Source organism: Fusarium vanettenii (genome assembly GCF_000151355.1).
Source record: "Fusarium vanettenii 77-13-4 chromosome 2 genomic scaffold NECHAsca_18_chr2_1_0, whole genome shotgun sequence".
In the NCBI taxonomy this organism is placed as follows: Eukaryota; Fungi; Ascomycota; class Sordariomycetes; order Hypocreales; family Nectriaceae; genus Fusarium; species Fusarium vanettenii.
The window spans coordinates 3352041-3378674 of record NW_003315867.1 but is presented as its reverse complement, the minus strand read 5'-3'; the positions used below and the strand labels follow the sequence as shown (position 1 = coordinate 3378674).

The following is a 26634-nucleotide window of genomic DNA, read 5'->3' as shown; positions in this document are numbered from 1 at the left end:
GAGGAGGACTTTGACGGTGCATCAAATCGCTGGTTCAAAATTCGGATCGTAGTAGTTGGCCGTCAGATGTTGCAATGATGGCTTCGATGTCTGGTGGGCAAATCGAGGTCGTCAGTTGAGCCTTGTCGGTTGGGCAGATGTTCAGGTGGCGGCGAATTGGACTACCGAAGCTGATCCATTTTTCCTTGATATCCCGGCGAGTTTCCGGTGCAAGCCGGATTGGAGGGGCAGGCTGCGGAGGACAGGAATTTACCAGAAAGCTGGGGAAAATAAATAAAAATAAAACACGAATAATGAGAACAGAGAATATTTGGGTGGATAATCGTAAAATATTTTGATATTGGATCTTAAGTCGGTCAGTTGCCTTTTTTACTTCCCCGCGGATCTCATCGAATAAGCCAATATGACGTCGCCATGATTGGAAGGTCAGGCATGGCTTGAAGACGACAGAAGCAGATGCAACGCAATTGAAGATCTAGAATCCAATCAAAACCATCATAATGACCTCTACCATTCCTGTTTTCCCCAGATTAAGTTACGGCTCTGTCCGGAAGCTAGTTAATCCCATCGACAGGTTGATCCGGATTTGCCAGTCCAGGTGACTGTTCAGAGGCGATGGCGATAGCGCGTTGCTCCACAACCTAAAACCCGTGATGGAAAAGTTTGATCTCTTTGTTGACATCCCTACACAATCCAATCCATGTTAGTCATACATATCCTCGGCTTCATCCTACTGCTCAAAATCCCTGCTTTTTACGGAATTCTTCTTGGGCGTTGATCACCAGCCTGAATCACATACCGGCTCCCTGTCAACTAACCCGTGCAGCCCAGCCCAAGCCAGCCATTCATCCTCCTCACCTCCCCGCGAATATTTATCGCCGCCAAAAAATCTTCAGCCCCGCTTCTTTTTCTTCCTCTCTTCGACAATGTTGGACCAAATGGCAAACGAAATCAAGCTCATCTCGGGCAGCTCCCACCCGGATCTCAGTGCCAAGGTCGCCAGTCGGTAGGTTCTTGAGATGGAAGCTCTTCAATTGCCTGGCGCTGGCTCTGTCTGGCGCGGCGGTGAGCAATGGGTATGCGCAGTTGCTGATCCGGCTTCAGACTCGGCATTGAGATCGCCAACACCATGAGCCTCAACTACTCCAACCAGGAGACCAGTGTTTCCATCGGCGAATCTGTCCGTGACGAGGATGTCTTCATTCTCCAGTCCACCGCCCCTGGAGACGTCAACAATGGCTTGATGGAGCTCCTCATCATGATTCACGCCTGTCGCACAGCTTCGGCCCGGCGGATCACCGCTGTTGTTGTCAACTTTCCTTATGCTCGGCAGGACAAGAAGGACAAGTCTCGTGCTCCCATCAGCGCAAAGCTCATCGCAAATATGCTCCAGGTCTCAGGATGCGTGCGTCGATACTGGCCTTTTTCTCTCACTTTCACTAATAGTCTTAGAATCATGTGATTACTATGGATCTCCACGCTTCTCAGATCCAGGGCTTCTTCAACGTCCCTGTGGACAACCTCTACGCGGAACCCTCAGTCCTTCGATGGATCAGCCAAAACCTTGACGTTGAGAACTGTGTCATTGTTTCGCCTGATGCCGGTGGTGCCAAGCGTGCCACCTCGATTGCTGACCGTCTTAACACCGGCTTTGCTCTCATCCACAAGGAGCGCCCTCGCCCCAACGTTGTTGGACGCATGGTGCTCGTTGGTGACGTTCAGGACAAGGTTGCCATTCTCGTCGATGACATGGCTGACACCTGTGGAACCGTAAGTCATATGACGACCTGGGATACAGCATATCTAATTCGTCACAGCTTGCCAAGGCTGCCGAGACGGTGAACCAGCATGGTGCCCGTGAGGTTTATGCTATTGTTACCCACGGTATCCTTAGTGGTAATGCCATTGAGACCATCAACAAGTCATGCCTCTCTGGTCTTGTTGTGACCAACAGTGAGTAACCCAACATCTTGACTGGACAGACATATGCTAACTTTACCAGCCGTCCCTCGTAAGTAACCAGCTTGCCTCTGCGGAGGTTTTTTCTAACATTCGATAGTTGGTGATAAGATCGAGCGCTGCCCTAAGCTCAAGGTCATTGACGTTTCCGGCACCCTGGCTGAGGTATGTTTCCTGGTCACTTTTACTTACCCTGCTAACAAATCAGGCCATCCGGAGAACTCACAACGGCGAATCTGTGTCGTACCTGTTCAACAACGTTCCCGTTTAAAATTTAGTGCTAGAACCAGCGCAATGCTTGGATAATGGAGTTGGTATGTTTGGTTGCCTCATAAGCCGCATGTGTACTAACATGATGAAGCGGCGTAACTAGAGCTGAGGCTTGGGCCAATTGGCGAATCTCGGTCATTTTAGAATAAACCAGAAAGCGCCATAGAAAATGAATTAAGGATGTGTTTCTTGAGTTGTATGTGCCTGGTCAAAGCTCGTCCATAGTTCATCAATGATGAAATGATGAATCAGAATCATGATCTTTGGTGATGGAGATATTACTCTAGGGTGGCTAGTGGTGCACTTTGCAGGATGAATCATTGCTCATCCCATCTCACTGTTCTATCGATTCAGGCCTGGATGGACAAAAAGAACAGTTGTTTGGGGTAATTCATAAATCCTCATATACTATGTTCCCGGGTATTAGTTATTTGGTGACTGAACTTGACTTCATACACCCTTCCTGCCACATTCGGAGAACTGGCGTCACCCGGCCCACGTGAGGCGGGCGGTGAGCGATTCTGCCGCCTCATCTACAAGGGACACATCACTGCCTACGACAACAATTCAACAGCATCGCAACAAGATTAACGTCGTGCAGCGGCAGAATTTCATCTCGAGCTGTATGGACCTGCGGATAATCCACATGCTCCGTGTTGAGCCGAAATTTTGCCCGGGGCCAAGATGACGACGCAACTCTTAGCCACGGAGCTGGCGAATCTCATTCAGGAGAGCAAGAGGAAACACAATGACTTGCGACAAGTGAGTCGCTGCAGCCAGCGTATGGTCCCAAATTCTGATTTCGTTGCAGGCCGCAGAGAAATCTCTTGAAGAGTTGAGAAATTTAAGAAATCCTTCGGAACAGACGGCTCCTGAAGGTCTGACTCTCACCATGTTAATCCGACGCCATCTAACCCTGTCCAGAGCTATCCCAAAAGGTCAACTTTGTCAACCCATTCATCATCGCATGCGGAACCAAGAATGCCAAGTTCACCGCCATCGCAATTGTGTGTCTGCAACGCCTCATCGTTGCCCAGGCTCTTCCTCGGTCCAAGTTGAACCAGGTGCTAGAGGCTTTGATGCAGGCCACCTCGGCTGGCTTGGATGTGCAGCTCAAAATCTTGCAGGCACTACCTTCTCTGGTCCAAAACTATGCTTCGGACCTCAAGGGGAACTTGCTGATGACGGCTCTTAACATTTGCTTCACCCTCCAGAGCAGCAAGAATGCCATTGTGAATCACACTTCAGCGGCAACGCTTCAACAACTGGTTGTATCAGTGTTTGACAAGGTTGTTGCCGAGGATAGTAAGTTTTATAGACCTCTACAAGAGTTCATCTAACTAGAGTAGAAAAAGTTGGCGATGTTCCGACAGGCGACCCAGAAGAGACTCGTCCTGCAGCGCTTGACGCTTATCGGGTATGTGTATAGGCCGCTTTTTGACCAGGTTCTAACCAACAGATATTTAATGATCTATGTCTCATGACAGAAAATCAACGCCCGGAATTCATTCGAGTCACAGGACTTCCACAGACATTCGGCCTGGAGCTCATCGAGTCCGTCATTACCAACCATGCAAGCGTTTTCAGCAACCATCCCGAGCAGGCTCAGATCCTGCGGGTCAGGGTCATGCCTCTTATCATGAGTGCTCTGAAGGGGAAGCCAAACTTTGCAACCACCGTACGACTCGTGCGTATCCTCTACACGATGATCCGCAGACACATCAGTATCCTACCATCGGAATGTGGTGAATCACTTATGATTTTGACACAACTCCTCGATCAAGATGATTCTATATGGAAGAGGGCCTTGTGCATGGAGGTTTTTCGAGGAATATTTGCTGAACATGCCCTTCTTCGACGCATATTTGCCATGTTTGACGCCAAAGAAGGAGAAAAGGATGTTCTCAAGCCCTTGATAGCCACGTTCGTACGATTGAGCACCGAGAAGCCTGCGGTGATTGGTCTTGGACACCAATCGACACTACCGGTAGCCAATTTGAACCCGAATTCCTCCTCCGATCAAGCCATCATCGAGGCGAGTGGCATGCTTATGGCTGGTCCCGTTGGATCCGAGACTACAACCACTGGTATCAGCACGCAGTGGAGCTCTGTTCGAGTTCCATGCATTGACCAACTCGACAAGACGGAAGCTCCGACTATCCCAGAATCATATGTCTACAGCTTGGTTTTGGCTTGCATCTCATCTGTCTCTGACGGGCTTGCAAAGTTTATCCTTCCCCTCACAGTCCCTAGTGACACTCGGAGTCGGAAGAAGACTTCAAAGCAAGAGACAGGCCGTGACTCTCCTGCACCAGAAGACAATTCAGCCAAGGGGAGGTTAGAGAGGTCAGCGTCTTTCAAGAGAAACCCAGTCCCTCTAAACCCCCTATCCTTGGAGGAGCATCCCCTGTTTTCAGAGGTCAAGATTTGCGCCACCATCGTCGAAGAGTGCTGGCCTGCAATTCTTGCAACCTGCTCTACATTCTTGTATGCTGCTCTTGACTCTGAGTACTACCATGGCCTGGTACGAGCCTTTCAGCGCTTTGCTCACGTCGCTGGCCTCCTGCAACTCCCTACTCCTCGAGATGCCTTCCTTACGACTCTAGGGAAAGCAGCCGTGCCACCCAACGTTCTTACAGCCTGCGTCAATGCCGGCCAAGCTCGCCCCCAGACCCCAAGCACGCCTACGGATACATCGAGTCTCTTTAGCAATGCTCGAGGGCTGTTAAGCGTCGACAGCCTGACCCCTGCTACACCCACTTCCGAGAAGCGGCATGCATCTTTCGATGCTTCTGTGGCGTCGCTCAATACTCGAAACTTGCTGTGTCTACGGGCACTTCTAAACCTGGGCATTGCACTAGGCCCAACCCTAGGAGGGGCATGGAGCATAATCCTTGAGACGCTTCAGCAAGCTGACTTTGTCTTATTCGTGAGCGGAAAGACTCCAGGCAGGACTCCGACTATGAGCCGGGGACCTGATCAAGGGGGTGAGAGCGAGGCTGCTACCCTCATGGCCAACTTTGGATCCGAGGTTCGTGCCGTCGAGACAGCTGCGTCGAGACTGATTGAGAGTACTGTTGACTTTCCTAATGAGTCGTTCTTGGAGGTGGTAGCAGCCATCTGCAATCTATTGATGCAGAGGCCTGTTGAACCACCCGAAGCCAAGCAGCCCCAATCTGATGGGCAGCTCAAGACCCCAACCACACAGCCTCGGCGATTTTCGGGGCAGTTGAGCTCTGGTTCGACACAAGAGGATCAATTTGCACTTGCCAAGCTTGGAGAGATTGCCACCATCAACATCGAAAGACTATTGGAATACAGTCCAGAAGAGTCAGGCTGGGATGTCTTGACTGAAGAGCTCATCGAAACACTGACCTCTGTTACCACGAATTCATCTGTTCGGACCAGAGCAGCAGATATACTTGTGAAGCTGGTTCTGGAGGCTGCTAGTGTCACGTCTTCGTTCCCAGAAGAAATCCGTGGTGACATCCAGCTCCGGTTTTTCGAGGCTCTGCGGAAATCGCTGGCGCCCCTGCTCAAAGGAGACCGGGAGGTTTCTGTTGCCAGCCACTCCACTGATATCGACATTCACAAGATCATCCTCGAAGGCCTCAAGAGCATTATTGAAGGTTCTGGAGAGAGTCTCGTCAAGGGATGGGACATTGCTTTCGAAATCATTGGCACCATCTTTATATCAAAAGAGTTTGATCCTGCCGACCGTCGGGGCTCGCTCGCCAACCCGATTCTGCTTGATACCCGATCAGCAAAGCTCATTCGATCTTCTTTCAACTCACTTCAACTCATTTGCTCCGACTTTTTGGCGTCGTTGCCAAACTCTTGCTTCTTGATCTTGGTTGATACCCTCTACAAATTCTGTTCGCAGGACGATGATCTCAACATTGCCTTGACTGTAAGCTTATCTCGTCGGTTTTTGACCAAGCTAACACTCTACAGACGGTCACGTTCTTCTGGGTCTTGTCAGATTTCCTTTCGGCAAAGAATGAGTCCCTAGACATCACAGCAGAGATGATGCAGGGCACAGAGGTTTCTGATCTTGAGAGGATGGCTGCCGATCACGACCACAAGAATTCTGACGCAGCATTGTGGATGCTTCTCCTACTTCGCCTGACAAATGTCACCACAGACGATAGACTGGAGCTGCGCAACAGTGCGATTCAGACTTTACTTCGAATATTCGATGCTTATGGTGATCGACTCAGCCCTGAGTCATGGTCAATCTGTGTCAAGTCAGTCATTTTCAAGCTTTTCTCGTCAATCGAACAAGAGATATCTGCCTCGCAATCGGAAGAAGCGGATGAGAGTGACCGAACCGAATGGACCGAGACGGCGGTCGTGGTTCTCAACGGTATCTCGAGTCTTTTGGCCAATTACCTCGACATTCTTACCGTCCATCCTTCATTCAATCACCTTTGGCGAGAACTTCTCACCCACTTCACGACACTCCTCGACTTTCAAGTCTTGGATATTAATACTGCAACGTTCAAGGCGTTGGCCCACGTCTTGTCCCAGACAAGCAATGACGGCAAGTCAGTGTTCAACAAGACTACCGTCGACTTTGCGTGGGATCTGTGGGCAAGAGGAGTTCCAACCTCAAAGCCTGCCAAAGGCAAGACTGAGGATAACCAGAACTGCCTTATTGCCTACGTTTCTGCCTTGTCAGAGATTTATCGGCTGATTCAAGATGATCTCACTGTGGACAGAGTTGCAAGAATACTGAGTCTGCTGAGAGCAACCTTGGACGAGGCTTCTGTTGGTAGTTATGTCCAGGATATCGAGTATGTGACACCTTTACAGGCACATATTGTCGAAGCGGTTCAGACGATCCGGACAGACATTGATGGAGTCCCATCTGCTATGATTACTCAGGTTGCAGACTTTGTTGTCCTGCCATTCCAAGCCAGTTCGTCCAAGCCAGGCCCCAAACGCACTTACATTGCGCTCTCAAAGGCGAGCATGAAGACGCTGGAGAACCTCATCCTCAACCACTCGGCAGATCCCGACATCTACCGCAGCGGTGCATTTTACGAGGCACTGAAGGCTTTGTGTAATCCGATTGCACTCAAGTATGGCTTCTCGACCATCACCAAATCTACTCAGCCATGGAGACTGGCCACCTCTACAGCCCTTGTCATTCTAGAGGCAACGTTATCCCAGATAATAGCCCTTGAGATCAAGCGAGGAGTGGTGCAAGACATTTGGACCACGATCGTCGCTATCGCTGATGGAATCTTGAGCGCAGATTGCAAGAGTGCTGCTTCTGGAACCGACTTTGCGGCTGATGAGACTTTCGACATTGCTTCTTTCCACAAGCTAAGAGAACTCATCATTCCAGCACTTGGTGCTGAAGTTGTTTCTGAAAAGGCTCGCAAGTCTTATGCTGAGAGTCTTTTCAGAACATCCATTATCCACGCCCCTTCACCAGCTGAGGAGTCAATCATCAACGGCAGCCATGAGAAGGGCCTAGCAGCTCTGTATACTTCGCGTGCAGGACGGACAGTAGCAATCCCGCCCACAAAACGCACAAGCATGGCGTATGTTGCTTGTGACGAGTTGTTTGCATTGATATCCGCCAAGGAGGAGCCGGCAATCGTCATTCAGCCACCGACACCAAAGTCCCCAGACGCGAAACACCAACGGTTTGCCGAGTCACCAGTTAACCTCCACGGCCGGGTCGCCAGTACAGCTGCCCCGTTCCTCATTCTACGATGTGCGTTGACGCTCAGAGCGTACATTGCCGATCAACCTCTCCGAGGAAAGATGCCTCAGCCGTTGAGCCAACGAAAGGAGCTGTTGTGGATTCTAAGAAAGTTGGTGGACATGAAGAGTGAGAGCGGAGCTATTCCCGAGTTGAGCGGCGTGGAGAGCGAAGGAAGAAAGCATCTACTGAGGTTGTATCCTCTGATTGTGCGAGCATCAGGTGTAACTGGCGATGAGAAGGTGGGGAGGTTGCTGAGAGAAGCGCTGGAAGTTGTTGGGGATGAGCTTGGTGTTTAGACAAAGCGATGATAATGTGAAGACATAGAAGGCGTTAGAGCAATTCATCCAGCAATATTTCAATGATTATCTCGGAATTATTCGAATTATTCGCATTCTTCAGTCTACCTAATGCTTCAATGATAGAGTTGCTAGGGCAGGCATTTGGAGGGGCAGACCCCACCAATAACGCGGGGCAAAATTCGCCGTGAAAATTAAACGTCCATCCTACACTCAAGCCAACGTCATGGGAAAATCGTCCAAGGACAAGCGAGACGCCTACTACAGGCTCGCCAAGGAGCAGGGATGGCGTGCGAGAAGCGCCTTCAAGCTGCTCCAGCTGGATGAGGGTGAGTCAGTCGGCGTCTAGAGGGGGCTCTGCTAACAGGTGCAGAATTCGACCTCTTCTCCAATGTCACCAGAGTCGTCGACCTGTGCGCCGCGCCGGGAAGTTGGTCGCAAGTTCTCTCGCGAGTATTGATCAAGGGTGAAAAGTTTGGACGAGCAGCATGGCAGGATAAGGAGGCGAAATTCCGACAGCAGATGTTGGGTATTCTGCCCAAGGACGACGAGGCCATCATTACCGAGCAGGATGGAGAGAAGCAAGAGGAGGCTCTTAAGCCACGAGACGATGTCAAGATTGTGTCGATCGATCTTCAACCTATCTCGCCGCTCGCGGGTATCACGACTCTACGCGCCGACATTACACACCCGGCGACAGTGCCTCTGCTGCTGTCAGCCCTTGATCCCTCCTACGACGCAAAAACAGCGGGAAACCAGGCATCGCACCCTGTTGATCTGGTTCTGAGCGACGGTGCCCCCGACGTTACAGGTCTTCACGATCTTGACATCTATGTCCAGTCGCAACTACTCTTTGCTGCGCTTAACCTGGCTCTCTGCGTTCTGAAGCCTGGAGGCAAGTTTGTGGCCAAGATCTTCCGCGGAAGAAACGTCGACGTGCTCTACGCTCAGCTCAAGATCTTTTTCGAAAAGGTCATTGTGGCCAAGCCGCGCAGTAGCCGTGCCAGCAGCGTCGAAGCTTTTATTGTCTGCATCAACTTCCAGCCACCGCCTGGATTCAGAGCCAGTCTTGAGGAACCCCTCGGCGTTGGTGGACGACTGGAAGAGATGCTCAAGGAGCAAACCAAGGACGTCGAAATGCAGGATGCGTCAAGCGCGGACGAGGGGATCGTGGAGATGCAGGTCTACGACGAAACGCTCGAGGACACTGAGAGAAGCAGTCGATGGATCGCACCGTTCATTGCTTGTGGAGATCTATCCGCCTTTGACTCCGATGCCTCGTACCAGCTCCCTGAGGACTATGTCTCTCTAGATCCGGTCCAGCCGCCTATTGCCCCCCCTTACAAGCGCGCCATCGAGATGCGAGCCGCCATGTCTGGGTCACAGCGCTAGCTTCTCAAACAAGAGAACGTTGACTCTCGATAACCCAAGATAATTGCACCGCTAGCTATAAACCATAAAAGAGAGACAAAAGTCATCAATGCTTGGGGGTGGGCTTCTCTGCAGGACCGGGCATCTCCAGCATCACCAAGCCGGCCGAGGGGCCCTTTTCGAAATCCATGGCGCCGAGCTCCCTCCGGTAGAGCCTTGCAGCGGCTTGGTCGTGGGTCATGAGGAGGAGGCCACGCATGTCTTTCCAATCGTTGACGAGTTCCTTTAGGGCTTGCATCAACCACGAGGCCAGTCCCCGGCGTTGAAACTCGTCGACAACAAAGACATCTGTGAGATAGGCCAGGGTGACGTAGTCGGTCACCACGCGGGCAAAGCCAACCATCTTGTGTCGAGAACCATCCTTGGGACGAGCGATGCCGTTTTCTATCGAGTCAGCATGCGAACGAGAGACGAGTGAATAACTTACTCTTCATATCTTCGGCAGTCTGTGGAGTCCAGTAGACTGCCAAGGTCAGACAGTTGTTCAAGACCTTCTGGAGCTGTCCATGTTGTAGAGGGCTGCTCCACCAGTTGTCATCGAGGGACTGGTTAAAGGTCTGGGGACACAAGTAGGACTTGTCGTTTGTGAGGAAGAAGTTGTCGCGATACCAGAACCGGGGAACGCCCTCGGCCTGAACAAACGAGTCTCGAGAACCCATCTTGGAACTATTGGTGTTGTTTTCGAGGGGAAGATGTTGATGGATCGTGATGATGGATCTGGACAGTTGTTGCTTCGACAAGGATGACTGTCAGGTTTCCTCTCTCTCTCAAGGACGGAGATGATGATGTAGGCAGGGCGAGCCAAGGGTGTACGGCTAGTGGCGGCTTGCCTCGTGGGAGGGGCGTGTGATTGATGTCGAGTTTAGTCAATCCGGTTTCTGGAAGAGACGGTTGGTCAAAGGGCGGGTCAGGTGAGACGGGAAGAGATCCAAGGTTTGCGGGGAAGACAAAGGAGGTGTTGGAATGAAGCTGTCGTGGACAGACGGGGAAGTTGAGTATCAAGACAAAGTGATATGAATCAAACGACGCTGAGGACTCAAAGCATTCAAGTATCAAGATGAACCCTGCTATTTGTAATTGTTGGAAGCACGTTTGGAATTACCCTGCCGTTATATGCGGCTCCTTCATCTCACCATAACTCCCATGTGCGTATCTCGATCTTGTCATTTCGCCTTACCCAGGCCACGATCCGGCGAGCAGCCTATCAGGACCAACGCCCTATTGCTGGTCGTGGTGGAACCGGCTTCTGGGTCTAGGTCGGGATCTGTTGCCTGAAAAGTCGGGGATACAAGAAAACCTAGGGGTGTGCAACCAATTGGAAGGCTTTCATAACGCTTGTTTATCATGGTGGCGGCGCTATCTTCACCCGTGACAGGAAGGAGCATGTTTGTTCTACGTGACATGACGGAATGGACGGAATGGATAGCTTCGGTACAGAAGGGTTAATTACGTTTGGATACGGGTTAGTGAGACCCTAAGTACAAATACAGCATTATCCCAAACCCTCAACCCTGCCGAGAGAATGCTACTGTCAGACTTTACAAAAGTCCAGCGTACATGGCACCGGCCATAAGACAAGAGCCGAGGAACGCGCCGGCCGTGGGCATGACGGCGCCACCGGTGGAAACCGTCGAGGCCGGGGTGGCGGCCGCCTCCGACTCGGACTCGGAGCCGGAGGATGCGGCACCGGAGCCGGCAGCAGGAGTTCCTTGCGTGGTGATGGTGGTGATGGTCGAGGAAGCGTCCTTGGTGGTTGTGGTTTGCTCGACGGCAGTGGTCTCCTCGGCGGTGGTGTCTTCAGCGGTTGAAGCCTCTTCAGCAGCTGTAGTCTCCTCGTCCTCAGCGGTTGTCTCTTCCTCAGACTCGCCAGTAGTCTTGGAACCAGCCTTGGTAGAAGAAGGAGCCTCAGTAATGGTAGCAGTAGAATCCTCAGTCTCAGAACCAGCAGCGTCCGTCTCGGAGGCTACTTCACCGAGAGTCTTAGGGTTGATGAAGCGTGGCGAGTACGTCTCGGTGCCCTCGTACGAGTCGCAGCCGGGGACGGTGGTCTTGGGAGGAGCCCGGCCACCACCGCAGTCGAGGAACTCGCAGACCTCGCCCGTGTCGGGGACGTAGTAGATCTTGGAGACGTAGGGAGAGTTGCCCTGGAAGAGGATCGAGTCGTATGAGGTGCAGCCTGAAAGGTCGGTTTTGGCGATGGCGGGGACGGCGAGGAGAGCCGCGAGGAGGATCTTGGCAGCCATTTTGAATATTAAAGAGTGAATACGTTTAACGTTAGAGAGTGGCAGACAAATATGATTAACGAGTGAATGAATGTCCTTGACCGTGTCTCGTTTTTCCTTCTGGGGATGGCCAGCCTTTTTGAATGGCCACCCTCATCACCACGAGCCAAGCCCCGGGGGTTTTCAGGCGATATTCCCGGCGTTAATCAGTAGTACGGGCCCGCTGTAGGATCGGAGCTTGGGGCATCTTCCAGGGCCTGATTCGCCGCACCGTCCCCCTGGATCGTTTGACCACAGGGCTGGAGAGTGTGCAATTTCGGGATCCCCCTGTTCGGTCACTTCTGGATCGGGCATCGCTTGCAGGTGAGAGTATTCGCAGAATTTTTGGAATGCCGTCGGTTCCAGCTTTTGGTGAGATGGGCATGAAAGGGGTAGATGAGGCTATTTATAAGATGACGATGACTGTTGGTATGTTGTCGTGTGGTCTAAACGTGTTCATCGTCTTTGACGGTTGCTGAACGTGCTACCCACCATAAGAATCAACAAGAAATTGCTAAGCATTCGGTTCCAAAGCTGCTCCTGTAACCGAGTTATTCAGACTGGGGTAGCTTCCTTCTATAACTTATCCATGGCATCAGCAAACCCCCAAGTTTCAGGCAAGAGTCCTGACAGTGAGCATTCGTAGGCTCTCACCATGGGTGACTTGAACCCTTCAACTGATGCAAAGCCTGGTCCCATGCTGAAAATGGCCGTCGGTTGGGGGTGACACGATATCAGGCACCGGATGCAGCTACAACAAGCCAATGGCATCACTTCTCTACTCTACCCAACACACGAGGCAGATGCATATACTACAATGAACCAATCATCACAGCCAATGGTAGAAGCCTGAAAATGGCCTCTGTTGCCTGAATTCAGCCTAGATCAACAGAGTTGCACGAGAGCCTCATTGGGGGCCAAGTTGCGGGTTGCAGCTTCATCAAGGAAGATCGACCGGGCATCCAATCATGGCCCTCGGCGAGTGACTCTCCAGACCTCGAATGTACCTCATTCTGCAGGTATAAACCAGCCATCAACAATGACATCTTTGCATCGAATTCATCGCCAACTATACAAATCTCACCATCTACACTCTCTTACACGCCGCTTCTCAGCCACCATGCCCCCCAGCACTGACGTAGACGCCTTCCACGAGGTCCTCCGCTCCAGCAAGCGCATCCTCGCCCTCTGCGGCGCCGGACTCTCAGCTTCGTCTGGTCTTCCCACCTTTCGCGGTGCCGGCGGTCTCTGGCGAAATTACGATGCCACGACGCTTGCCACGCCGACCGCCTTTGGTCAAGATCCTGGTCTTGTCTGGATGTTTTACGGATATCGGCGTCACATGGCTTTGAATGTTAAGCCGAATCCTGCTCACTACGCCTTGGCTGCGCTGGCAGAGAAGAACAAGGACTTTTTGTGCCTGACGCAGAATGTTGATAGTAAGTCTTTAGCTATTACCATAAAGAAGAGATGCTAACATCCCTCAGACCTCTCTCCAAGGGCAAACCACCCTCAGGAGCAGCTTCGCACACTTCACGGTTCCCTCTTCGACATCAAGTGCTCCAATGGTCGGTGTGATTGGATCCAGCACGGCAACTACGACGATCCCTTCTTCCCAGCCCTCGCCCCGGCCTCAGAGGATCCAGAGGACGGAAAGCCTTTTCCCCTCCTGGACCCTTTCCATCCTCTGGAGCCAATACCAAAGGATCAGATCCCCAAGTGTCCCAAGTGTGGGAAGGGATTCCAGAGGCCTGGTGTGGTGTGGTTTAATGAGGGTCTGGATATGGACTTGCTGGAGGGCATTGACAACTGGCTAGACCAGGGCAAAGTTGTGAGTTTTCTTTATACACAGTTGAATATGTATGCTAACAGAGATAGGACCTGATGCTCGTCATCGGTACCTCAGCCAAGGTATGGCCAGCAGCAGGCTACATCGACCAGGCTCGAGACAAAGGCGCACGAGTGGCCGTCATCAACATGGAGGCCGCAAAAGACAGAGGCAAAGATTCCAACTCCAAAGACTTTTTCTTTGGCCAGGACGCGGCCGAGTGCTTGCCCCTGCTGCTTGAACCTATAATCGGGAAGCTCGAGGTGAGCAACCAGTAATCGGATTGGTGTAGACGCAGCCCAAGAGGGATATGTAGTTTCACAAGGAATCGATTCAGACCATACAGAGACGAGAGATGCTGGAATGAGACGTTACACTGCTTTTGGTGGTGGTGACATGTGCATTTGCCGTAGCACAAGAAGTAGCTCTCACAACCCTACAGACAACTATTGCTTTTCACGAATGCGAGAAGGATCAAAACTCGTTAAAATAGATGGAAATAGCAGTAATGGCGGATATCCATTTAAGTGTAGCCGTAGTTTGTTGTTGTGCTCTTCGGTGATTGTTAGGCTCACCGTGTGGGTTCACATGATATCTTGAACTGTGCGCCTTGAATGTCACTCAACTTCCTCCACAAACATCAACGACACGAGGAGTTGCAGCCCACAACAATCATTCCAACGCCATCTGTATACGCGAAATCAGACGTCAGATTGTTTGACATTCATTAAAAATCTTGTCTTTGTTATCTGCAGCGCCATTGTCAGCTCCAGGCCCACACCGAGGGCTGTCGGCATATCAAGCCAAACCTTCCATCTGGACTCTTCCATCTACACACGCCAACCAACCACCAACCGTCATCATGCAGGGCTTCAACATGGGCCGTTACGTCCCTCCAGACGTCGAGGGAACAACCAGCGGAAACCGTCTCCACGGGAAGCGCCCGCCCAGCTACCGCGCCGGCGGACAAACCGTGCGCTTCGAGATGCCCTTCCCGATCTGGTGCACATCCTGCCCCAAGCCCACAATCATCGGCCAGGGCGTCCGCTTCAACGCTGCAAAGTCCAGAGCTGGCAGCTACTTTTCAACACCGATATGGAGCTTTCGTTTTCGTCATGCAGACTGCGGCGGTGAGATTGAAATCAGGACAGATCCTAAGAACACGGCTTATGTTGTTGTTGAGGGCGGGAAGAAGAGGGATACGGGTGAGGATGCCCCGCGTGAGGGGGATGCTGTCATCTTGACAGATCAGGAGAGAGAAGCTCTAAGAAAAAATGCCTTTGCCAGTTTGGAAAGAACTATCGAGGATAGGGAACAGTTGAAGCTGGCTACGGAACGGATCGACGATCTCGCTGAGGCATCATCAAAGCACTGGAAAGACCCATACACGCAGAACCAAAAGCTAAGAAAAGCTTTTCGTCAAGAACGCAAGGAGCGTGAGCGCACTGCGGCAGCAACGGAAAACTTGCAGGACCGGATGAGCCTTGGGATTGACATTGTACCTGCTACAGAGGAGGACGCTCGGCGCGCAGCCCTGGTTGATTTTGGGCCAGCGGACGAGAATGGACGAGACCGTGTCCTCTCCAAGCCCCTATTTAAGAGTGATGAAAAGCCAGCAAAGAGCAGTGGCAAGCTCAAGACAGAAAAGGAGGCGTCGAAGCGCAAAGAGACGCTGGTATCGGAGCTTATAGGGAACACCAGAGCATCTACAGACCCCTTCCTACTCAACAATCGAAGTGAGCCAAAAGGAACTTCAAGACTCCCAGGACTCAAAAGGAAAAGACCTCAAGAGCCAGAAGCGCCATCCAAAGCACAGGCACAAGAAGCGATAACAGGACTGGTGGATTATGATTCAGATTAACTCGACGTCACATTGATTTGCATGTCCTGTTTTCCAGTATGATACCCGGGCTTTGCCCATGTTATAGATACGAAACTCAAATATTCAGCGGCTCTGTTGCGACCTTCATCCTTGGGCAGTGTCGGCCAGCTTAATCCAATCGGTTGACCACCGAAGTCCTGCGCCGACCTACCCAATCCTACGAAACAATTCCGTCAACCCGGTCGAGGCAATGCCAGTGCCCGCGGGCTTCTGCAACTCCGTCCGATGATAGCTCCCTGCCGTGCCCTGCCCCCATGACGCCATATTTCAAACGAAACAAAACGCTCGCCCAAGTCAATGCCATGATAGGCCTTCTATACGTCGTCCATCTGGCCCGCGGGCTCGTCGTCGTCGTCGCCGAAGCTCGCCACCGAGGACATGTCGTCGTCGTCTTCGCTCTCAGCTCCCGCGTCGTCGGCCGCATCCTTGGTGGCATATTTCTGCACGTATTCTATTGCTGTGAGCCAAGGCCTCTGAACAAGTCTTGTTTCGCACCTTTCACTTTGGCATCATAGCTCTTGGGCTCTCTAATCAACAACGCCGCGGCTTCGCCATTCAGAGGATCGGTCGGGTTCGGGTATCGTAGAAGTTGGGGGAGGAACACCTCAAAGATGTTGATCATATCGAACATCGGGGACCAGGTCTGGTTGATGACATCGAGGCACACGGAGCCGGAGCTAAACAGTTAGAAGAATCTCGTCTGAATGGCAGGCCACGTACAGCTCGTCGATGTTTGGGTGGAAGATACGGTTCACGAATCCAATGCTAGGGGATTTGTATGGGTAGGTATCCGGGAGTTCAACGTGAACCTTCCACATGCCACCCTCGAACGGAGCTGTCCAATGTCAGCAAGACCTCGACACAAGCTCGGCGTACTGACTCTCGGCGGGACCCTTGAACCTAACAAAGAATTCTTGCCTGGACGATCGTTAGGAGATGAGGCGGTAGCAGGGCGGGAGGGCATACACTGCTTCCTGTTAGCAAAGTCGACAAAGAGCCCAATGCTGCTCACTGTTGTCGTTGACCAGAGTGACTTCATAGTCGCTCATGAGCCTGTATCTGTCAGCATGTAGCCTCGGCAGAGATTCGTGCCTCGTACATCCTGCAAGCCTGTTAGCGCTGTGACACTGACACTATCCAGAGGTTGTAGCGCACTTCATGACCTAACATTGCGACACTGGTTAGCGAGAACATTGCGGTCGCACCAGAGGGTATCCCACTCACATCGGTCTCGATCCTGCGGCGTGGGCTACTCATGATGGCGGTCGAAGTCGGCGCGAATGTGGGGTTATGAGGGTATCCAAAGAGCTCCGGGACCGGCGCGGGTAGGGGATACTCGGTAGAATAGAGGGCGAGAGAAGGCGAGAGTCGGGCGGTCTAATCGCAGCGTCGGGGAAGTACGGTCGAAGAGGGCGCGAATGCTGTAGACAGAATGGTTGCAGAAGAAAATAGCAGATCAAGGAGGAGGTGGTGGTGAAATGAAGTGACGGGTTGGGATGGGAAGGTCAAGCAAAGGCAAGTCACGAGGATATGATGTGGACGACCGTGATAAGCCGCAGCGCAGACGGCAGGTGCCGCCAACGAATACAGCGGGGCCACAAGGTATCGATAAGCGCGAGTTATCCGGAATCAGAATAGCTGCGACAAAGCACGCCACGACACGACAGGACACGCACGGGGCGGGTCGATCTTTATTGGTTTATTGCGACATTCATGAAACGGCATTTCATTGAAACAGCATGAGGCAAGACATATAGAATCATGCTTGTGACATGGGTTGTTGACGTTACCCAAGAGTCTATTCCAGACTGCGTGTGACGGTAACTAGGGTTGAACGAGAACAAAGACAAATGTCCAGGTCAATCACTGCATGGTTCAAGGTTCTTGATGCAGTTTGTTGACCAAACAGGTTCTCTTACTAACCTTGTGTTTAACATCAGCTTTGACTCTGAGTCTAATGGCATGCAGGAAACTCAGACAGCATCTAATAAGATCAAACAGAACAGCAGACAATAGCTTACTTATCCAAACCCCATCACGAGCTGCTCCTCGGTACTCCTCCCTAAACCTCCGCCCTACGCCCTATGACCGAACTGCCTCGGCTTGCCACAACAAGGCACGACCATCCCCAGGCACCAGAAATGCCTTCACCACACCGCCCTAGTTTACTAATTCTACCACACCCCACCAATTTTCCCAACCAAAACCGGCTCCTTCGGCCGTTCGGCGTCGGGCGGTGCTTAATCTCCCATTGGAAGGCTAAGAATGAGCCGTGGCCGTGGGGCGCAGGGGTTGTGAAAAACACCAACGGGTCCCGGACAGAGAGATACTCAAATATACAACGTAGGGTTCATCATGGTCAACGTTGAATAAAAAGCCGGCACGCCCCCGTCTTTGAATTAATTCACAATTCTACAATTACGTAGAACTGCCAAGTCGCCCATCTGATTTCTCATATTTTTTTTCCGCATTAAAAACGTCCCTCTTGGCACTTTGAGGTGTATACTCTTGCTTCAATATTTGCCAATACAGACTGTCACACCCAACACATCTGCCCACTCCTACCCACTCTCATCACAACTCCTCTTCTATTCAATGTCCTCAGTCATCAATCCCATCTCGAGGCGTGCCTCTTCCCTCCTGCCCCGGCTCCGATCCCGGCCGGCATGGACCCTCGGCCCCCGGCCCGTCGCCATCGGAGGTGCCGTGCAGATCCGGTCCAGCTCCCACTCCCCCATGGGATCGCCCCCGACAACACAGCGGAAAAAGGTTACCCTCGGAACTTTGAAGTCACTGCACCGCAAGGGTGAGCCCATCACCGTCATGACTGCCCATGACTTTCCCAGTGCCCATGTCGCCGACCATGCCGGTATGGATATGGTTCTTGTTGGTGATAGTCTTGCCATGGTTGCTCTCGGTATGGAAGATACCAGTGAGGTTGTCCTGGAAGAGATGCTTTTGCACTGTCGATCTGTTGCGAGGGCAACCAAGTCAGCCTTTACAGTAAGAATCCTTCTCCTCTGTCAAGCCTAATGCTAACTCAACAGGTCGGTGATCTGCCAATGGGCACATATGAGATTGGACCCGAGCAAGCTCTTGCTACCGCCATTCGCTTCATTAAGCAAGGCCGTGTTCAGGGTGTCAAGCTTGAGGGAGGCAAGGAGATGGCCTCCACCATCAAGAAGATTACCACTGCTGGCATCCCAGTGCTGGGCCATGTTGGCTTGACGCCTCAAAGACAGAACGCTCTTGGTGGTTTCCGTGTCCAGGGCAAGACGAGCGCCGGTGCCATGAGCATTCTTGAGGACGCGCTCGCCATTCAAGAAGCTGGCTGCTTCGCCATGGTAGTCGAGGCTGTTCCTGCAGAGGTAGCCGCCCTCATCACCGAAAAATTGTCCGTTCCCACCATCGGCATCGGCGCTGGTAACGGTTGCTCTGGTCAGGTTCTGGTGCAAGTCGACATGACTGGAAACTTCCCCCCTGGAAGATTCCTGCCCAAGTTTGTCAAGAAATATGGCGATGTCTGGGGTGAGAGCATGCGTGCCATCGAGGCATACAGGGATGAAGTCAAGACACGACAATATCCCGGCCCTGAGCACACATATCCCATCTCAGCAGAGGAACTTGATAGCTTTACCAAGGCGGTCAAGGATCTGTGAGCAAATATTGATACCCATGGAGGCTGCATTTGATAGCGTTTGACGTTCGGTGCATCGATATAGTTAGAGTTGCATATCCGGAGTTTGGGTAGACAATGTCCCGCTTTCGAGCATTGGTAGATAGAAGATACCAGCAATAGCATCATCCAAAAGCAGGAGTTAGCGAGTAGACCACGACCAACTGGCCATGAGCGTTCTTGAAGCACTATGATTGTCAGCAACGCCTTGGCATCATCTCATCGACTTACCTGGTGCAGGTTGCCCACCACTTCATCCAGCGACGGCGCAAATGCACTATTCACGTACAAAAAGACACTGTCGGTATCTTTGCACCTCAGCTTTTTTCTGAGATACCTCACAACCTCCTCAAACCGTCTTGTTGCGCTGATCTTGCACACGTCTTGCGCCAACGACGGCGCCGACCCAACAGGCTTAAATCGTACCACCACCTTGTCCGTCTTGAAGCTGCCTGCGCTAGCCAGTGCCGCACTTGCATCTCGCGGTAGATCTGCTAGAACAACTGACGCGGACATGGTCAGAGGAAGATCTGGTGATGCGGCGCCGCTGGCGGTGTCGTTATCGGCGAGCGGCATGGGAGAAGCCGTTTGCGGAGAAGGTGAGGGGGATGAGGTGTCTCGCGATGGATGGTCCGACATTGTTGAAGTTGATCTGAAGCGACTGATAGAACGGGATTATGTTGAAAAGAGATGGTTGCTGGATGTAGGTGAGTGAGGTGGTTGAAAGTGAAGGTGTACGTACCTAAGGTGACTGCATGCGACTGCCTGCTGCATGACACAGTGCATATTTGTACACACTGTGCTACATGACTGTTGATTTATCACGCCCAGTGTTGTTCCATATTCATCATCATTCATATTATCACTCATTCAAATCGATCTCTAGTATTGAAAACTCCAAGTAGGTATATTATAAAGCCTGACCTGGCCATCATTAATCATGAGGTGAGATGTCTATCTTATACTCTTACATCGTCTAGTACTTTTCATCCAACTCGGCGCAGAGCTTCTCATATTGCTCCTCTGTTCGTGGTGCCGCCCGCGAGCTCTCGATACCCTCCATCACCATATCCATCAGATCGCCCTTCAAGCTCTCATACACCATGCTCACCCAGCTACCGATGGTCTTCTTGTCCTCTGTCGGGAGGCCTTTCTGCGCATTGTACAGAGGATCATCATCAAGACCGCAGTGCATAGGGACTCCCAGCTTTGACCTAACCCACGTGTACAGAGGAGCAGTACCGTCACCCAGCTTGGTGGCCACATCAACAGGACGAATGGCCATGTTGGGGTAGAAGATGGACGAGGCAGTTGCAACAACCGACTTGTGGAACTGTGCCCTAAACACAGCAAGACAAGACAAAGGGCAGTTGAGCTCCTCAGTTGTCAGGAACTGGGTAATAGGAGCCATAGTGGCGTCGACAGTAGGTATGATGCGATCCTTCCAGGAGCCAGCATTCCGGTCGTACCAAGTTGACTCAACAGTTGGGAAGACTACTTCGGCAAGTTTCTCAACTGCAGGCTCATCCAGCCCAAATGCATAGAAAGGCCCATCCTCCGATGTGTCCGAAAGTACCTTTCGAATCTCTTCCAGGAAAAGTCGGTGACTCGCTCGAAGATCGACAGCTTGGCACGAGACATAAATATGACAAGCACACATGTGCGCAACAAGATCGGCCGCCTCCATCGTACGTCGGGCTGAAAGCAGAGCAAGTGAGTTGATACCCTGGTTGTGCATCTCAGCCGACATGATGTGTGATGACACAGGATGGGCGAGAGCAGCCAGTTCAGACATGTAGGCAGCCATGTTAACATCGATGCCCTTCATGGTAAAATTCTCCTTGTCACTGGCGTTGAGGTTGGCCTCGAGGCCATTGTTGGTCGAGGGGCTGATGATTTCGCTGACTTGGGAGAAGAGCATTCGCCCAATCATCTGCAAGGCGAGTCGTGTCTTGTCCATGGCAGATGTAACGACGACAGCCTGGAAATTGCCTCCAGAGTACACCTCTCCCACGACCTGGCCGTCTTTCTCCGACGCATCAACCAAGGGGTTGTCCGATGTAGAGTTGAGTTCAACAGAAATCTGTCGCTGAGCAAGTAAAAGGTCTTCCAGATAAGGTCCGATCCATTGAGGGCTTGTTCGTGTCGAGTATCGATCTTGCCAGAGTCCTTCGCCAGTTCTCTTTCGGTTCTCTAGCCCAACCACAAACTCTGAGCCGCGCAGGAAACTTCTAATGTTGGCAGCCGCCTCAATCTGGCCGGGGTGTGGTCGCACAGCATGGATAAAAGGGGTTGCCCACTCAACGTTGCCGCCCATGCTTTCAGACGCGAACGCTGTCAACATCTGGGCTAACACAGCAAGCTGCTGTGCGTCGTGGAGAACTAGACTGGCGACTGAGACAGAGGGAGCTGTGCCGTTGATGAGACCCAATGCCTCCTTGGGACCGAGTCCGCTTGGTGAGAGGCCGCTATTTTGAAGAGCTTCAGAAGACGGCATCACCTTGGCCGACTTGCCCTGGCCAACTTGGACGAAAACATCCGGATTGCCTGTGACTGCTCCTGCGATGTAGGACATGGGCATGAGATCACCAGATGCCGAAATGGTGCCTCGGAGGGGAACCATGGGGGTAATCTCATAGTGAAGCAGGTTAACCAGCTTCTCCAACACCTCCATCCGAACGGAGCTCTGTCCTCGCATGTTCTGGTTCGCTCGTGCCAGAATAGCTCCCCTCACCCACTCAGGGGGCATGACATGAGAAGGGTCTCTCTCAGAATTGCTGCCCGGGTTCTTGTCGAAAATGGTAATGATGGCACTCTGGGTGTGTTGGAGAAGGCCAATCTGGGTCTCGAGCCAGTCATCGGTGCGAACGTCTGCACTTCCGCCAAAGCCGGTGTTGACTCCGTAGACGACATACTCGTGAGACAGATACTCTGCAAGAGCATCAACGCTCAAAGCGATGCGGCGGGCGAGCTCCTCATCAGTGCTAATCTCGGGTTTGATTCCGAAGCGGGCGACAGCTATGAGGGAGGCAATGTCGAGGTTGTCGCCGTCGAGGATGACCTTGTCCTTGCCATCCTTGAGGCTCTGGAGACGCCTCCAGATATCCAAAGTGGACTCTGCGTGGTTCGAGGCCTTGAGGTGTGTCATGACGGGCAGATAGAGTTCAGATACACTTGCTAGCTCGAGGACGTTGAGATTGAGTGGAGATGACGACCTCTTCCCCAGACTTTTTGTAGTCGACGGAGGATTCGGGTAAGACAAGGCGGGCGAGCTTACACCGCTTCGGACGTCGGTCAATTGCAACCGTTGAGAAGATGTTTCAGTCAATTGACCTGTCACGGGTTCAGCCAAGATGTTGTAAGGAGTGAGGTGTGTAGCCGTGATCGGAGAATGATGAACGGGACGGGAAAGTGCCAACCTCAAAGTTTTCTCCCCTAGTCTAAGCTCAGGAACATAAAGCTGGGAAGGAAGCTCCAACGAATGAATGAAGGGCAGTGAGGTATCTACAAGGGGCCCTGAATGCAAGGGGGAAAAGTCAAAAATGGGTGACAAGACAATGGGGGAAAAGGAAAATGGGATGCAATTTCACGGTGAGAAGGAGCGAAAAATCGACAAGTGGCTGCACGCACAACATCTACAGTACGTATAGTTCCGTAGCGTCACAGCCAAACCCCAACTACTGCAGCGCCAGAACGCCACAACATCGAGATAGGAACATGATCTGTAGTTACTGGTACTGTACAAGTCTCTTCACAATGTCCGCTCATGTCTAACATGCAGATACATATACATGTCCTAGCCGCATATCTACATCAGACCAGCCGGTCGTAATCGTGTTCATCGCTGTGTTCCACGCGACATCTCCCTTCAGCCCCAGCCATGCCAATCCATCCTCCTCTCCCTCCCTCGTCAAATGCCATGCCATCTCAGCCATCACCTAGCCATGCTCTCGAAATGGACCGCGACAAAACGCCCCGTTGTGGATGATAAGCCCAAGAAACCAAGAAAATGCGTCGAGTAGACCATCAAGAAAGTGCATAAACCATGCCGCTCTACGCCGTTCGTTGCGCGCACTTCATGTAGAAGAGAAGAAAAAAGTACCAAGATTAGACATGTCAACCCGAGGACCGCCGGAAATGCCACCATTAAGCGCTGATAACCAAGTCACGAGGTATCTTTGTTGCTGTTGTTTGTTTGATTTTTGTTTTGTTTTGTTTTGCCTTGCTTTGCTTTGTACTGCGAGGGAATCTGCTTTGAGCTGAAAATGGACGTCATGAGTATCGTTGGGTGCATTCGTGGGCCACTGAGGCCATGGTAGGGATGCGAAAAGTTGAGGGTTGATCCTATTAGGGTGGAAGCCGTATTACCATCCCTCTTCCTCGTCGGATCCCGGAGTAAACTTGGGCATTCGCTTGAGTTGTGACAGGAGAGAATCAAGCTCAATCCAGTTGTCGTCGTTTTCGGCAAACTTGCGGTGCTTGCGAGACAGAATGTGCTGGTCAAGTTAGAATGTGTTTGTTGTGATATAGTACTCAAACTCACCTCGTCAAAGTCGCGGAACTTGTCCTGACAGTTTTCACAGTAGCCAGGCTTAAGATCCCGCTTGCTCTTAAGGGACTGCTGTGTTTTCCGTTCCGTCTTTTGCTCCTCCTCTTGAACATCAGCAGGTCGCGAGGTATGTCGACCCATCGTTGTCGATCTACTAGATGCGACATCCATTGACACCTCGGCAAGGCGACGCGAGCTCACATCGTGTGACGCGGGAGCCGCCTTTTGTAACACCTTTCGCTGCAGACCATGAACCTCTTTACTCGTTCCAGCCTTGGCTCCGTTCACACCTGATGTCGACGATACCATCTGAGACCGGATAGCGGAGGTGATGTTGGAAGGCTGAACACCTGAAGCCACGGGCTCTCCAGCAAAAAGCCTGCCGGTACCAGCACGTCCTGTAAAGGCATTCTGTCGGATGTCTGCGGGCTTAGACATGATCGCCTTGGGGTTGAACAGCTCGGTTGGCGTCACAGCCCGGGCCCTGTTCTGAGCATCCTCCATCTCTGTAAGTGTCCGCTTGCCTGTTACTGGTTTGGGCACTGGGATCTGGGGCGGTCGCAGAATAGGAACCGATTCCTCTCGCTTGACAGCTCGTGCCTTTTCTTGTTGCCGGCGGTGGTCCTTATCTGGGACATCGTGGTCCTCCACAAAAGGACATCGGCCGTTGCCAACGCTTCGGAACTGTGGCCATTCTCCATCGGCCTTGTTAGCCACCTTGGGGTACTCGCGAACCATGACAGGCTTGTGCTTCTCATCCATATCCCAGATATAAATGTGAGGGCCCTTGAAATAACAAAGCTCTCGGTGAACTGCCGTAGGGTCACGGTCTGAAGGACCATTCAGACGCTCGTGGTGCAGCAGCTGGAGCAGGTTAGGCTCCCTCGAGTTGCTGTAGTGGCCTCGCGTGCTCGTGGACCTTGAGCTATACGAGCTACCAGTCTCTCCCTCAAGCAGAACTGACAGCATGTTTTGGAACTTGTCCAGCGACCAGATCTTCTTTCCCATCTCACGGGCCTTGTATAGGACATCGTTGTTCCTGGCACCCTTGGTACGCTTCGTGGGGTCATCCAAGTGCTGTGACCGTGAAGGCGCGTTCCGAAACTCAAAGAGAAGCTTCCGCCTAGCTTCTGTGTTGCGGTCCAATAAAGACGGGTTGATGGTCTGAGGCTGCTCCTCCGGCTCGTGATCATGATGTCCATGATCAGGCTCGGCCTCTGTCCTCTCAGGCGGGATCGATCGAGTAGTAACGACATGGGTGACGGCGATGGAGAAGAAGGGTTCTTGGCGCTAAAAACAGTTAGGCAGGTCCGTGCAAAATAATAGGTGACTTACAGCTCCAAGATAGGTAACTCGCTTTGTTAGTCTAGCACGAATATCATCCGGGATGCTTTCAAAGTAAAAGACCATCTTGGGGAACTTGGCACGGTGGTGCTTCTTCCATGCTTCCTTCTCGGTATCAATATCCCTCGACGACACAGCTCTTGAAGCTCGCTCCTTGACAGGAGGACGCGAGACGCCTCGCTGAACTAGGACAGTCCGTGATGCCCGCGTGGGAGAGCGTGCAGACCGTTGCATGCCATACTCGAGGACCTGCTTCTTCATGGGCGGAGGCTGTCCATAGGCCTCTTCACGCTGGACAGTGGCATGGGATCGCCTCGACTTGGCATATCCAGCCAATGCGGAAGCTCCCCGGAGGGGTGAATTGGCGACATTGGGGTTGTTTGTCAACGGGCCCCGTCTCGAGGACATGGCCGAGATGGGAGCAGGCGTCGGCGATACAGATATAGTTGCCATAAAAACTCGTCAACCTGCTCTGGAGATGAGGCGCCAGAGCAGAAGCGATGGGTAGCAAGAGCTCCTGTTCAAGCGTCGAAGCTGAAGAATTTGGAGGTATTGTTGATTATTTCGGTGTGCTGCGGTCCTGGTTGTGGTCGTGGTGAGGGGCTGGGACAGCACGCGACGCGGAGGTCAGACACGTCAAACGAGGACAAAATGTGGCGAGGAGCGGCGGGAATGGACGTTATCGATGCATCAGAGGACCAGGCTGCAGTGCAAAAGAAAAAGAGACAAACAAACAACAGAGTGAACAAGTCAAACACGAGCAGGAAGCCAGAGATGCCGGGGCAGATGGTTGTGTTATTCGGACCTTTTGGCCGGGCTGGTTTTGCCTCGAGAGAAAGACAGGTGAGGGACCCGACCAGGTTGATTGATGACTGAGCAAGAGAGAGAGAAGCGTGCCCGCGGGTCGTGTTGTTGGAGACTCGCGCTTGGCACAACAGCGCTATGCCCGTCCTGGGCGGTGGTGCGGCCTCGCACGGCTGCTAAACGCGGCCTAGCAGGGCCTGCCTGGGGCCTCCCGGGGCCTCTCCCCCCAGCGCAAGGCCTTCTGTGGCCTGCAGCGAGGCGCCGGGCCTCCACTGTCAAAAACACGCACGGCCCTAGCCCCGGGCGGCCACCCAGCAACCAGAGCCCGCGAAGCCAGAAACGGGAAATTGGGAGAGACGAGACCAAACAACAATTTCAGCCTCGTCCCGGAGACGGGGATTTTTCGCGAGACAGGGAATAAACAATGGAAGCTTGAGACATATTCCAAGGTAATTCAGCAGAGGAATGAATGCGTCGGGAATGGCCTTGACTATGTATATATGTTGTGATGAAAACGTGGATGGACCCTTTTGTGTAGGTATCTACTGTAGGTAATAACTGAGGCGTTGAAGCATCTTTAGCCTCACTCTCACTCGTCAGCTTTTCCTGCATCCC

At 52.2% G+C, this 26634-nt stretch overlaps 9 protein-coding genes across 9 annotated transcripts; 5 read left to right on the top strand and 4 right to left on the bottom strand.

Annotated features, from left to right (window-relative positions):
- Positions 1-926: 926 nt before the first annotated feature.
- Positions 927-2421, top strand: NECHADRAFT_58539 (uncharacterized protein; the record flags this gene model as incomplete). Its single annotated transcript, XM_003046742.1, has 8 exons — positions 927-1006; positions 1105-1405; positions 1453-1770; positions 1818-1953; positions 2003-2011; positions 2060-2124; positions 2168-2273; positions 2321-2421. The coding sequence occupies 7 exons, from the start codon at positions 927-929 to the stop codon at positions 2228-2230; spliced, it is 972 nt and encodes a 323-aa protein (XP_003046788.1). The 3' UTR covers positions 2231-2273; positions 2321-2421.
- A 492-nt stretch (positions 2422-2913) lies between these two features.
- Positions 2914-8328, top strand: NECHADRAFT_58535 (uncharacterized protein; the record flags this gene model as incomplete). The annotated part of the gene is made up of 6 exons (XM_003046741.1): positions 2914-2991; positions 3041-3107; positions 3154-3534; positions 3585-3646; positions 3689-6201; positions 6552-8328. 6 exons carry the CDS (start codon positions 2914-2916, stop codon positions 8242-8244), a joined length of 4794 nt encoding a protein of 1597 aa, XP_003046787.1. The 3' UTR covers positions 8245-8328.
- A 142-nt stretch (positions 8329-8470) lies between these two features.
- On the top strand, positions 8471-10038 carry NECHADRAFT_58533 (uncharacterized protein; the record flags this gene model as incomplete). The annotated part of the gene is made up of 2 exons (XM_003046740.1): positions 8471-8573; positions 8618-10038. The coding sequence occupies 2 exons, from the start codon at positions 8471-8473 to the stop codon at positions 9634-9636; spliced, it is 1122 nt and encodes a 373-aa protein (XP_003046786.1). The 3' UTR covers positions 9637-10038.
- Positions 10039-11104: 1066 nt separating this feature from the next.
- On the bottom strand, positions 11105-11981 carry NECHADRAFT_99375 (uncharacterized protein). The gene has a single exon (XM_003046164.1). It carries the CDS (start codon positions 11916-11918, stop codon positions 11214-11216), a length of 705 nt encoding a protein of 234 aa, XP_003046210.1. The 5' UTR covers positions 11919-11981; the 3' UTR covers positions 11105-11213.
- A 1075-nt stretch (positions 11982-13056) lies between these two features.
- On the top strand, positions 13057-15625 carry SRT2106 (uncharacterized protein; the record flags this gene model as incomplete). Its single annotated transcript, XM_003046739.1, has 5 exons — positions 13057-13375; positions 13424-13767; positions 13815-14027; positions 14258-14306; positions 14520-15625. The coding sequence occupies 5 exons, from the start codon at positions 13057-13059 to the stop codon at positions 15623-15625; spliced, it is 2031 nt and encodes a 676-aa protein (XP_003046785.1).
- Positions 15604-16903, bottom strand: NECHADRAFT_58530 (uncharacterized protein; the record flags this gene model as incomplete). Its single annotated transcript, XM_003046163.1, has 5 exons — positions 15604-16097; positions 16142-16323; positions 16367-16481; positions 16527-16559; positions 16852-16903. The coding sequence occupies 5 exons, from the start codon at positions 16901-16903 to the stop codon at positions 15961-15963; spliced, it is 519 nt and encodes a 172-aa protein (XP_003046209.1). The 3' UTR covers positions 15604-15960.
- Positions 16904-18241: 1338 nt separating this feature from the next.
- Positions 18242-20037, top strand: NECHADRAFT_32780 (uncharacterized protein; the record flags this gene model as incomplete). The annotated part of the gene is made up of 3 exons (XM_003046738.1): positions 18242-18649; positions 18694-19301; positions 19584-20037. 3 exons carry the CDS (start codon positions 18242-18244, stop codon positions 20035-20037), a joined length of 1470 nt encoding a protein of 489 aa, XP_003046784.1.
- A 261-nt stretch (positions 20038-20298) lies between these two features.
- On the bottom strand, positions 20299-22470 carry NECHADRAFT_76812 (uncharacterized protein; the record flags this gene model as incomplete). The annotated part of the gene is made up of 1 exon (XM_003046162.1): positions 20299-22470. The coding sequence occupies one exon, from the start codon at positions 22468-22470 to the stop codon at positions 20299-20301; it is 2172 nt and encodes a 723-aa protein (XP_003046208.1).
- Positions 22471-23686: 1216 nt separating this feature from the next.
- NECHADRAFT_91312 (uncharacterized protein) lies at positions 23687-25623 on the bottom strand (the record flags this gene model as incomplete). Its single annotated transcript, XM_003046161.1, has 3 exons — positions 23687-23818; positions 23866-25161; positions 25207-25623. The coding sequence occupies 3 exons, from the start codon at positions 25621-25623 to the stop codon at positions 23687-23689; spliced, it is 1845 nt and encodes a 614-aa protein (XP_003046207.1).
- Between the last annotated feature and the right edge of the window lie 1011 nt (positions 25624-26634).